Source organism: Aedes albopictus, chromosome 3, assembly GCF_035046485.1.
Source record: "Aedes albopictus strain Foshan chromosome 3, AalbF5, whole genome shotgun sequence".
In the NCBI taxonomy this organism is placed as follows: domain Eukaryota; kingdom Metazoa; phylum Arthropoda; class Insecta; order Diptera; family Culicidae; genus Aedes; species Aedes albopictus.
Genome location: NC_085138.1, coordinates 415,672,169 through 415,685,102, shown reverse-complemented (window position 1 = coordinate 415,685,102; position 12,934 = coordinate 415,672,169). Strand labels below are relative to the sequence as shown.

Sequence of the window (12,934 nt, the reverse complement as noted above, 5' to 3'; positions counted from 1 at the left end):
CCCCCCTGGGGCTGATTTTCGCCCCCAGGGGGGCGATTTCGCCCACTTTGGGAATCACTGCTCTACAGTGAGCGAACCATCCGTCTTTCGGAGGCTACCCACACCATTGCACAATGGGTCCAGAGCCGTATTTACGAAGACAAAAATGTTTGTGCCTAAACCATAACTTTTAGATATATGGTGTCTTTGGGAAACTTTCTTCTTATTTTTCGACCTTTTTTCTTATTATTGTGAAATTAGGGTGGTCCCTCTAGTTTCGCTGATCCAAACATCTGCTTTTTAATAGTTTTATGTACGTTCACAAAATGTTCTACAAAGTTGTAAAAGAACTTATTTGGAGCAAGTTTGCCGAAGAAACCATTATTCTATCTCTTATGGTTCCTAACTTATAATTTTTTTAAAGATTCATGTTAGGGTGATCCATGAATTTCAGTTTTCCTGAAAAAACTTTTAATTTGTTCGTTTCTCGTAAATACTTTGTTCCGAGCACTTTTAGAACTATCGACGACGCATATTTTTTCCAAAGAGCTCAAAGTTCTAACTCTCATAGTTAAAAAGATATTGGCATTTTTCTTCGAAAAATCACTTTTTTTTAAAATGTCATATCTCAAAAAGGAGCAAATGGATTTTCAATCTACCGGTTGCATTGGAAAGATCGTACTCTGTTCTATTTATGGTGAAAAAACTGTAGGTACCTTTTTTGTTTAAAGCTTTTTATTGAATTTTGAAAATACGATTTTTTTCATGGAAAAGCAGTTGTAACTTTGAAAATCGATGAGATACAAACTTGGTGTCTTCGACAAAATTGTGAGTTTTCAGCTGCTATAAAAGTGCTCAGAACAAAGTATTGCGAAAAAATCAACACATAAAATTATATTGAGTAAAAACAGATTTTCATATGGAAAGCGGAACAATTTCAGCAAACTCGACTAATCTTTGTTAGATAGATCGAAGTAACCATGTCGAAAATGTTTAAATTTGCTTATAATCGATAATTCGTCAATGAACTCAACTTAAAATGTGATTTTGAGTTGATTTCCATCAATTTAATTTCAATTTCATCACTTCAATGTATGGATAGTGAAAATGTCAATCACTAGCATATGTTTAGGTTAACGTAAAAGCTTATCAAAGTTACATGAGTTACAATATCTTATCAACATTGTACCTAAATGGTGATGACAGTATAAATAAACATTGGTTCTACAATGAAATAGATGACCATTTACCAAGCTACTTTGATCTATCTAACAAAGACGAGTTGAATTTGCTTGAAATGTGTCATTTTTCATATGAAAATCTGTTTTTACTCAATATAATTTTTTGTGTTGATTTTTTCGCAATACTTTGTTCTGAGCACTTTTAAAGCAGCTGAAAACTCACAATTTTGTCGAAGACACCAAGTTTGTATCTCATCGATTTTCAAAGTTACAACTGCTTTTCCATGAAAAAAATCGTATTTTCAAAATTCAATAAAAAGCTTTAAACAAAAAAGGTACCTACAGTTTTTTCACCAAAAATAGAACAGAGTACGATCTTTCCAATGCAACCGATAGATTGAAAATCCATTTGCTCCTTTTTGAGATATGACATTTTGAAAAAAAGTGATTTTTCGAAGAAAAATTCCAATATCTTTTTAACTATGAGAGTTAGAACTTTGAGCTCTTTGGAAAAAATATGCGTCGTTGATAATTATAAAAGTGCTCGGAACAAAATATTTACGAGAAACGAACGCTTTAAAAGTTATTTCAGGAAAACTGAAATTCATGGATCACCCTAACATGAATCTGTTAAAAAATTATAAGATAGGAACCATAAGAGATAGAATAATGGTTTCTTCGGCAAACTTGCTCTAAATAAGTTCTTTTACAACTTTGTAGAACATTTTGTGAACGTACATAAAACTATTAAAAAGCAGATGTTTGGATCAGCGAAACTAGAGGGACCACCCTAATTTCACAATAATGAGAAAAAAGGTCAAAAAATAAGAAGAAAGTTTCCCAAAGACACCATGTATCCAAAACTTATGGTTTAGGCACAAACATTTTTGTCTTCGTAAATACGGCTCTGGACCCATTGTGCATTGGAGTGGTCTTTTGAAAGAGTTTTTTGGAGTCTGGCCACTACGGGTGTATTCTCTATGCTTTCACACATTAGAATCCACGATTTCCGTTTGGCTGACCTTATTTCTTTGTTGTAGTTCGTCAGGGCCTTTCTGTATAGGCTCCAATCGCCGGTTCGCTTGGCACGATTGAATTCCCTACGCGCAGTTTTCCTAAGCTTCTCAAGAGTTTTATTCCACCATGGAACGTCTCTGCTCGCACTAATTGATTTAGTTGGACAGCTCTCTTGGTAGGCATTAAGGATTTTGTTTTTAATAGATTTGGACGCATCTTCCAATTGTGTAATGGACTTGATGTGACTTTCTATGATGTACTCTTCAGATTGTAGGATAGCTGAGTAGGATTCCCAATCAGTTTTCTTAGGATCTTTAAACGTTTTTTTCTATCGTTAGACCCCCTTCCCATTCGAAGATGATGTGTTTGTGGTCTGACATTGATATTTCTTCAGAAACATGCCAGTTTTTTATTTTATCAGAGATAGACCGACTACATAGAGTCAAGTCCAAAACTTCCTGACGAATGAGGTTTTCAAACGTGGGCTTGTCACCAACATTACAAATGTCAATGTTCTTGGAAGAGAGAAACTGTAACAGGTACTCACCTCTGGTGTTTATATTTGTACTTCCCCATACGGTGTGATGTGCATTTGCGTCAAACCCTATGACGAAGGGGATGTTGTGTCGGTGGCTGTAGGCTACGAGCGCAGCTATTTCTGGAGGAGGGATTTCGTCCACGTCACCTGGGAAGTATGCCGAGACCATCAAGATCTCTCTACTCCCTCTAGCGGAAGGTACCTCCATCCTGACAGCTACGATGTCCCTTTTTATGAATTCTGAAATTGGAAAGTATTTACAGTTGTTATGTAATAAAATAGCCGCTCTAGGAGAAAGTTGGCTGTCATCATATACCAACTTACATGAGTGTTGTGGAATACCTTGTATTCTGGATTTATTGACCCATGGCTCTTGAATGAGGACCACGGTTAGATTCTCTTTGGTGAACCTCCGACAGAGCACACCCGTGGCGCTCTCAGCATGGTGGAGGTTCACTTGCAGAACTTTAGTCGCCATTTCCGGGGTTCCCGCTTTTTTCCGGACGACGACTATCCGGCTTTGGATGTTGCGGATCATCAGGGTGTCGTTTGGTGTTACAGTTTGGGTTGTTTCTCTTCCCTGTAGCGACCTGGCCCGCCAGTTTCGCCTCTGTGGTCAAACTGTCGCTTTTTGCACTCCCTTTGCCCTGTTTAGATACCTTTGGTTTGCTACCACTAGAGCAGGGAGTCGCATGTAAGCTTCGAGCTTTTCCTTTAGAGGCGGACTGACTACCCGAGCAAAGTCTGATAGCAAATTGAAAACTAATTTTGATGTTGTGATATTGCAAATTTTGATAACTCAAGTTGTTGTCGTTTTGGTCGTTTTAACGGTTAAAATATCAAAAATAAGAGCAGAAAAATGTTCCTGTGATAGCAAATTGAAAACAATTCCTGCTATCGATGATAGCAAATTGATAACTGTTTTTGTTATCAGCGCAAGAAAAACGAAAAATCGTAAAATGTAGAGTTTTTCGGTTGATATCAAATCATAAATGCAATAGTACAATTGCACTAATGATATATCCCTAGAATTACTTTACATAGTTTACTTAAAAGAGTTAAAACTATTCTAGCACTTAACACTTGCATTAATGTAAAATGACAGCAAACAGAAAACAAAATTTGAAATCAAATCGAGTAAAGATAAACTGATATCAAAATGTGATATCAATTTGTTGCTGAATACAAAACATGTTTTCGGTTTGCTGTAATTTTGTTGTTGGACTTTGCTCGGGTAGCCTTTATGGTGCTTTTGGGGTGAGATTTACTAACCTCGCCCGAACCGGAGGCTTCCTCAGATTTCTCTTGGGTCGGCCTTCCAGTTAGCCGAACCTTGCCCGAACAGGAGGCCTCCTCAGATTGCTCTTGGGTCGGCCTTCCAGTCGGATTGGCGGTATCGGCAGTCGGTTGATCTGTAATCTTCCTTAGTTGGATTTCACCAAATCGGTAGTTGAGGGTGTATTTGGACTTCTTCAACTTTTCCATCGACGCACCCTCTACTGTGAAGATCCATTCGACATGAATGTCTTTCAGAATGGATCGTTTCACAATACGCCAATTAGTTGTTGTGATGTCATTTTGGCTTTCTATGAGAGCCTTTATTCGGTCGTCGTCATAGCTGGAGCTTTGTGGGAAGAATGCTCGGATCATCTCTGGACGTGGAATCGCCACTTCGTCCATTGCCATCAGCTCTGCACCTTCCCAGGGTTTCATGGATGGGGATATTCTCTTTAACCACTCAGCAGTCTCTTGATCCTTACAGATTAGAACCATGTAACCGGACTTGTAGATGAGGTTGTTGAATTTGGGTTTTATTAGCTCGTTTCGTTGTTGAACTACTCTGAGCAGGAGTGCTTCTTGTAGAAGGTCTAGCTGGGCTGTAGTGAGTTGGACGGTGGGAAAGTCTTTGGGTATTATCCCGACCTTCACGCTTTTGGCCATATCACTGTAGCTGATACCAGCTGTTTTCCTCATGGGTGGGTTTTGTTGTCCAGACACGTTTTTCTGAGGCGCGCTGTTTGTGGACTGTTGGGCGCGCTCTCTCGGATCCAGATGGTGCTTCACCCTTTTTTGTTTGGGGTCCTCTGTGGCGGATTTGTCTAGGTCGTTTCTCGAGCGTTTTGAGGAAGTGGGCTCGCTCTCCTTATTCAGGATTATGGACAAGGCCTCATTCCGGTCTTTTCCCTTCTCCCGGAGAGTTCTAAGCTGCTTCCTCTGCGAGCGTGTGAGTGTGGGGAATTTCTTACTCGGAGCCCCCTTGGCTTCCGTAGAGCCCTTGTTATCTTCGGATCCTTTGCTACTTGCTAAAGATTCTTGGGGGTTGATGACGATCCGTATACCATCATCTTCGTTATCTTCCATGTCCAGCAGGTTGGAGTTGGTCGATGAGGGGTGTTGTAGATCTGGATCAGCTTTGTCGAAACATGTGCTGCTCCGGGAGGTAGGCGTTGAGGGGCAGGATATTTCCATCTTCTCCTGCGAACTACTGAGTAGCTGGTCTTCGGTAAGGCCAAGCTGACTCAGAGTATTCTCCACTTCGCTCTCACACGACTGAGAGAGGCAGTCGTCACCTTGAAGGTTGTTTGTAGAATTTGTACTCATTTTTGGTCCCACGAGTAGCTAAGGAAATAAATGTCCGCTGGACCAGTGCCCCGCCGTAGTGCAGTAAGGGCTGCTTACTGGGGTGTTCGCCCTGGTGCACCCAAGACTCCGTTCGCGGTTGAGCATGTTTAGAACCCCCTCAACCATTCAGCCCTCGGCACGGGTCGCATGACACCTTGGCATTGGGGTTTATCCATTTTTTCTTTACACGATGGCCATGAATAACAGCCATCGCAACCTTCCTCCTTTACCAGGGCTTAGGACCTGTAGCTCAAGTTCTCAATAGTTTCACGATCTTTCGGACATGCAACTACGGAGAACCATCATTGCTAGTGGAGTTAACGGTACCTAAGAACTTCCTTAAGTGTAAGGCATCGGATCTACAAGAGTAACTAATGATCACTTGGAGCACCATTCAAAATATCGTATGTTCACTCATCCTTACATGCAACTATGCTTGGTGATGGTGGGTTCAATGACTATTTAAGATCACCAAGTACTCCCTTGGAGTATGAGCCGTCGAATCTGAAAGCATAATTAGTAAAATTTGGCTGTATTACAGACCCTGAATCCTCCCGTAAAACCCCCGGATATCTCTCTGAAACACCCACTTAACGCACTGAAATGCCTTTAATTCTCCAGAAAAGTCGAGAAACGGCTTGAAACTTCTGAAAGTCCACTAAGACCCTCAGAAACTACGACTATAGCGCGTATAGCAAACGTTTCCAAGATCTGCAAGGTTGTGGCATCTGTGGCGAAACAATTCGTCTCAAAAAGGTTAGACCACCCTAAAACGATTTAAAACTCCCTTAAACGCTTTGAAATCTCCATTTAAAATTCCTCCTAAACATCTCTGACACTCTCCTAAAAGATCCTGAAGGCCCCGGGAACCTATCCGAAAACTCTGAAACCCACCGGAGAACCCTGAAATCACTGAAATCTTCCAGAGCATCAGAAAACTCCCCTGAAATTCCTCTAAAATCCCGTCGAATTTATCAACTTACCTGAAGAAACTCAGTCGATCTTCCATTAATCCCATGTAGCCAACGTTTAGCTTGCCCTTGCATCTCTAAAATATCCTGAATCATTCCATCAACCCCTCCTTCACTTAAACTCTTCCCTTGAAACGTCATGATAAATTCTGTAATCTTCTCTGCGAGTCCTCCCCAGTAAATCTTACTGTAAACATCATTAATCCTTTGAAAACCCCATTATTTGATTATTAAGGCAATCCAATTTATACACCCTCAGTTATCATCATCATAAATTAAGCTTAACTCTTTTCAGAACCGATTTTGCCCCCCTTTCATGCCCTATCCACAATATCCATCTGACTTTGGTCATCTTATGCATAGTAGGTTAACCGTAGAGCGCAGCAAGTTCGTAATTCTAGTTCGTTTTCCTGAACAACGCCAAAGTTTGTTCTCATCACTAGTTGTTCAAATACTCCAAGGGCCAGCAGGTCTTCTTCTAGTATGGTCCAGATGAGGATCAACAGTCCGATAAGTGTTCTGTATTTACATGGTACATTTGGTGCGGGGGGCGAAACATCGTCCGTCGAAACTAATCAGCAGTTGTGAAACTGACAAGAAACATAGCGTTGAACAGTCTATAATGTAGAAAACATTCGCTTACATTACAGATCCCGCCCTGCCGGACACCAACCTGATGCGGTCGCTGCTGCTGGAAAGCTTCCCGATCGCCATGGTCGCCTACGCCGTGTCCGTATCGATGGCCCTCATCTTCGCCCAGAAGCACAACTACGAAATCGACTTCAACCAGGAACTGCTGGCGATGGGCACCAGCAACGTGTTCGGTTCGTTCTTCAGCTGTTTGCCGTTTTCGGCTTCGCTGTCGCGATCGATGATCCAGTTCACCACGGGCGGGAAAACGCAGATCGCTTCGGTGATTTCCTGTGGAATACTGGCGATTGTTCTTCTGTGGGTAGGGCCGTTTTTCGAGCCGCTCCCGCGGTGTGTCCTGGCGGGTGTTATTGTGGTTTCGCTGAAGGGACTGCTCATGCAGGTCACGCAGTTCCGACAGTTTTGGAAACTCAGCACTGTGGATGCGATCGTTTGGATGGCGACGTTTCTTACGGTTGTGCTAGTGGCGATCGACATTGGGCTACTGGTCGGCATGGTACTAAGCATTTGCACGATCTTCTTCCGCGGTATGAAACCGTACACGTGTATCATGGAGAACGTCCCCAATACGGATCTGTACCTGGATGTGAATCGTTACAAGGGGGTAAGTCAGAAACGAATCGTGTTTTAACCCTGTATTCACCATCATTTTCCATCATTTCAGACGATCGACATCGCCGGAATCAAGATCTTCCACTTTTGCGGTAGCCTGAACTTTGCCACACGGGCTGGTTTCAAAACAAGTCTGTGCGAATCCCTCAACCTGAATCTCACCAAGGAGATCAAAGACTCCAACCGGAAGGACTACAAGAAGAAGTACAGCCTGCGATTCCTGGTGTTGGACTTCACCGCGCTGAGTAATATTGATCCGTCGGCAATCGCTGCCCTGAAGGGACTGATCACCGAGTTTGAGAAACTCTCGGTTAAGGTCCTGGTGGCTGGGTCGTCCTGTCCCGTGTATGAAATGATGGTCCGGTGTAAGCTGGTAGGATCGGAAGATCGGGAGTACTGTAAGGTCTTCCCAACCATTCACGATGCTGTATTGTGGGCGCAGGATGCCACGGCGAACGATTCCGGTCAGGTCAGTATCATGGAGTCGGAGAGTGCGTGATGGAAATGGATGGGAGATGAGCGAATAGCAGTAGATGTTAACATAATTTATCGGGTAGCAACACGGATAACAGTTTTAATGTTATCCCTCGAAATGTGCCTTTCTTAGTGTGTAAGGTCGTTACGACGAAGTTGACTGAAATTGAAGCATTTCCGGTCGAACGGCGGCGGAGTACTCAGTATTTATAGATTTTTAATATTAAAAAAATTTTGTTGTGAAGTTTGTTTGTACGACCTTATTCTTTCGAAATCCTTTTTCCTTATTCTCTTGGATAATATGGTATCATCGATAATAGAGTTTTAGAGGGGCATTTGTAGAGTGATGCTCATGGAGGGGAACACCCGACGACCTAGTTGGAACCCTTAGTCGCCGTAATGTCAAGACGATCTCTACACAAGGAGGGGCGTCGACCAGCGTACTAGTGGTGCCCTGAAATCCCAGGACTCCGCGTACCTTGCCTATGAGCCAGGAGAAGGATACAATGAGCATTGAGCGCTTACCGATAAGTGTAGAACGGAACGAATTGAGGCCAACAAAGTATGGTTAAACTGGCACTACACAAAGAGATGGAGGTACGTAAGCGGACGTCCTTAGAGAATCTGTGCCAGTTAGCTAACATAAAACCCAGGGGTGATGCTTACAGAGTAGTCATGGCCAAGACTTCCGGTCCCGGATATGCTGCAGTTAAAAAAAAAGTTTGTAGTTAGGTTAAGTGTAAAGTCCCAAAAATCCCACGAACGCAGCCATTACTGCACTGCCCTATACAAGGACGACGGTAGTTCTGCTAGCCACCACCAGGCTGCACAGGACTGCACGAATGGGCGGCCATGGGAGGCGAACTGGGTGGCCATCATGAAGAGGATACACGACGGGTCAATGGCCAAAGGTTCGGGGTGAACGAGCTCCATTACAACATTTTATTAGCCTGGTGATCTTTAGAGCCAACAGTCGGAGTTTTGAAAAGTTATTACAAGTAAAAGTTATTTAAAGAAAAGTATAGTAGGAGAAGTGAAAAGAAGTTTTGGAAACCACGGAAAAGTGGAAAGAAGGAAAAATAGAAGTAATCTGGACATCCAGGTAAACCCCGTAACAATAACCCCGAACTTAGCCATCCGTACAGTGCCTAACCCGCCATTGTGATACACCCATTATGTCCACAGAACCTCGCGGTTTTTATTTTAAAACCCAAGCTTCGCGGTTTCGAGACCTCTATACCGCAGCGTAGACCCTACTGGCCGATTTGTAGTGTGTCCGCATCAGCCCTGTACCCGATACAACAACAAAGCGCGCCGACGAAGGCTTTTTACAGTGAGTCCACGGATCACTAAAGCCTCGAGTCCGTCACCACACTCGAGGGGCGCACGGGACAGGAGGAAGGTCTGCGGGAGGCTGCAGCCAACGAGAGGAAGGAATGGAGAAGAATTGCCCGCTCCCTGGCCCAGGAAAGAGAGAAGGAGCCAGTAGACAGGCGAAAGGAGCGGAGCGAAGGCGGGGCCCCGAAGAAAAACTGAAGAAAAATGAGGAACGTAAGGTAGGATTAGTCCGTAAGAAAGTGGAAGGCGTCACCCAGTGTTGAGGACGAACGCCAGGAAGTTAGAAGGAAGGCAGTTAGAAGGGGGAAAGTAGGACGTCAGGAAGTGAAAATAAAGTGTACCCTGTAGTATAGTGTAATTTTATATATAAGAGTAGGCTGTGAGAAGAACGTGACAGGAGGCATGATATGAATAAATCATTATTGTTCAGTAATCCAAACAACCAAGACTATTGACTTCCTACATTGGCGACGAGGATGAACGGGAACCAGAAGCAACACCAATCCTGGATAAAACTCAAATGGGGACGACCATCGCAGAACTGGCGCTATCGAATAAAGCAGAACGAACTGGCGATATAGTTTAACTCGGAGGAACGATCCGGTCATTTAGGAGGAAAGTAGATGACGAGTAAATCGTTTTATTGAAATAGAGGTAAGTGTCCTTCCGTTCCATAAAAGTTATACTGAAAAAAAAAGGAAAGAAGAACGACGTTGGGCCTTATTACAAGTTTCACTTCACAGCCGTTATGTTTGTTCGAAGACCTACGGCAAACAGAAACAAGACCGAGACAGTGGATTTTGAAAAATGTAAAGCCATAGGTTTGAAGTAAAAGTCATATAATCAAACTATAGCATATTGTTGCTATTAAAGATAATGATTTACATTGTAGGATTCTCAAGTAAGTCTGCACCCGTGAGATAGCTCACAAATTGAAAAATGTGTCAATATAGTACAACGGTGGTTGTTGCTTGTGCGCTTGTCATTGTCTTCTAAACCATAAGCATGCTGTGATTGGATGTATGTTTGAAAAAAAAAAATAGATCAATAAGATTTGTGCTTGATAATGCAGTGTCATCACTCAACTGATTTGTTTAATTACTATGCTCAAATTGTAGTTGATTTAAGTTGGTCTACTTTACAGTGAAAGTTTTATTTGGATATTGAAATTGTTATGGCTCTTTTAGTGGTGCACAATTGCTCAAAGTGAAGATCACTTTAAACAAGGTATGAAATGTATTAAGTAACAGAGTGATTTTCTCTAATTACTGAAAAAAAAATACATTTACACTAGCTAGAAACAGTTGTGACTAGGATTCGGTTTGGTAGATCTTTTTCCGTAGCAATACGAGAAGGTAATGTACCTGTTTTACGAGTTTCGTAAAATAGAATCAATCATCATTTAAACCACTTTTCGCATGACACTGTGAATTAAGGTTTCATGTTGATTGATTTTTATTACTGGAACAGATAGCCCGTAATACTATTCTAAGACGACAGCTATACGGTGAATTAATTTTATTAAAATGACAGGTTTTTAAGACACTCACATGTGTCATGTTATGTTAAACAGTTTATAAGAACTTAGTATAAAGATTGAATAATCGGGTAGTGCAAAATCTCTTGGCATATTTCAATTCATTCCTGGACAAACTGTCACTTTAAATAAAACAAAATAATCCTTTCATATCAGAAAAAAGTACAACTGATTATTCAACACTGAAAATGTTCAAACGAGTGCATTGTCGTTACATCCAGGAAGGCGGGCAGAAGCTGATTCTAGTCCGTGCACCTGAAGAGCGAAGGGAAAGTTGATTTCCAGTCCGCAAACCAAAAACCAGGATAACGAAGGGAGCCAAAAATTCCAGCCCGTACACCTGGTATTCTTGCGTAGGGAATGTAGAATTCCAGTCCGCAGTTGAAACCCAGGATAACGAAGGGAATGGAAAATTCTAGTCCGTATACCTGGTACTCAGGCGAAGGGAATGTAGAATTCCAGTCCGCAAATAAAACCCAGAATAACGAAGGGAACCAAGAATTCCAGTCCGTACATCTGGTACACAAGCGAAGAGAATGCCGAATTCTAGTCCGCATTGAAAGAAAAGTCAAGAGACCAGATGCGAATAACATGTATGGTTGGTCCATTTCTACTTTGCATTTTTTAATAACTTCATTTTTTTTAACAGCGAGCCACAATAAAAAAGTAAGAAGAAAAGATCAGAATTTATTAAATCGGAAACGCAGCGAACATTAAAGAAAGTTCAAGTCCGTTTCTTTAACAATATACAGAGATTTAATTTGAATTTATACTCCAAACATACGGAGTTCATAGAAAAGAGCTAAAGGGATCACGGATCGTTATGCATTTTTGAGGGTATTCAAACATATTTTCGTCTTTTACAAACAAAAATGAAAGAGAAAATCACGTTTAATTCAACCAGAACAAGTGTAGATAATTATCAGATAGGAAAGACAAACGACAAGGAAGACGCTGTTTTTATTTCATTGTCCAAATTTGTACGGATAATGACATAATCTCGGAAACGTTTGTCTATTACAAAACAGGAGCTAACTCTAATCCATAATCTTTAAATCATGAATTACTAATTATCATGAACCCAAGATCAAAACTGTTTTGTGTTGATTATATATGTACAATGATGCAATGCTTATCAACTCTATGTTGAAATCGAAAATCTCAATACACAGCTAAGAAATGTCTAAATTCGCGGGGAACGACCTTTATTATATTCCATTCAAATTGTGACAAACCTATGCGTTGGATGGATTGTCACAACAAATGCGGATTGCAACGTTGTCTTTATTGTTGTGCGATGGATGTATATTGATACAGCTGCCGGAACGTAGAAAACATTTTTTATATTCGAATATAGAGAACTTCGTTATCCCAGCCTATCTGAAGTTTGAAAATAAAAGAATGAAGAGGATTTCTAATCCTAGTACATTCATGATTGCGAAGGGTATCTTGAAGACCAAATGAAGAAGAATATTCTTCGTACATTTGGCATTATATCCAGTCCACCATTTGATGTAGGAAGCGTTGTAAGCTTCAGACCATCTTCTTAAATGGTGAAGGGATATGCAAAAGAAACGTAGAGTTTCAGTATGCATTGCAAAGACCAAATGTAGGAGATCCGTCTCAGTCCATTTGGCAATCCAGTCTATCATGAGATGAAGGAAGTGTAACTTCAGTCCATCTATGGTATAGGGATATGCAAAGGAAACGGGATGTTTCAGTCTGCAATAAAAAAAGACCAAATGTAGGAGATTTGTCTCAATCCATTTGGCAATCCAGTCTATCATGAGATGAAGGAAGTGGAACTTCAGTCCATCTATGATATAGGGATATGCAAAGGAAACTATGCGTTTCAGTTAGCAATAAAAAAAATAATAAAAATAAACATTGGGATTTCCATTCTTCCACAAGATAAAGGAAGATAGTTGATCTTCAATCCACCTTTTACAGTGGTACAAGACATTTGCTCATTTTAAAAATAACATATTTTTTTCAAGTCTCGTTTAGGAATAAC

At 41.3% G+C, this 12,934-nt stretch overlaps 1 protein-coding gene across 1 annotated transcript in view; it reads left to right on the top strand.

Annotated features, from left to right (window-relative positions):
- LOC109622213 (solute carrier family 26 member 10) overlaps window positions 1–8,289 on the top strand; it is a 55,999-nt gene extending 47,710 nt beyond the window's left edge. The window contains exons 6-7 of the mRNA XM_062856314.1: window positions 6,959–7,563; window positions 7,624–8,289. Of these exons, the coding sequence (XP_062712298.1) occupies window positions 6,959–7,563; window positions 7,624–8,070 (1,052 nt within the window). The 3' untranslated portion in view covers window positions 8,071–8,289. The remainder of the gene's footprint in view (window positions 1–6,958; window positions 7,564–7,623) is intronic.
- The last annotated feature ends 4,645 nt before the right edge of the window (window positions 8,290–12,934 follow it).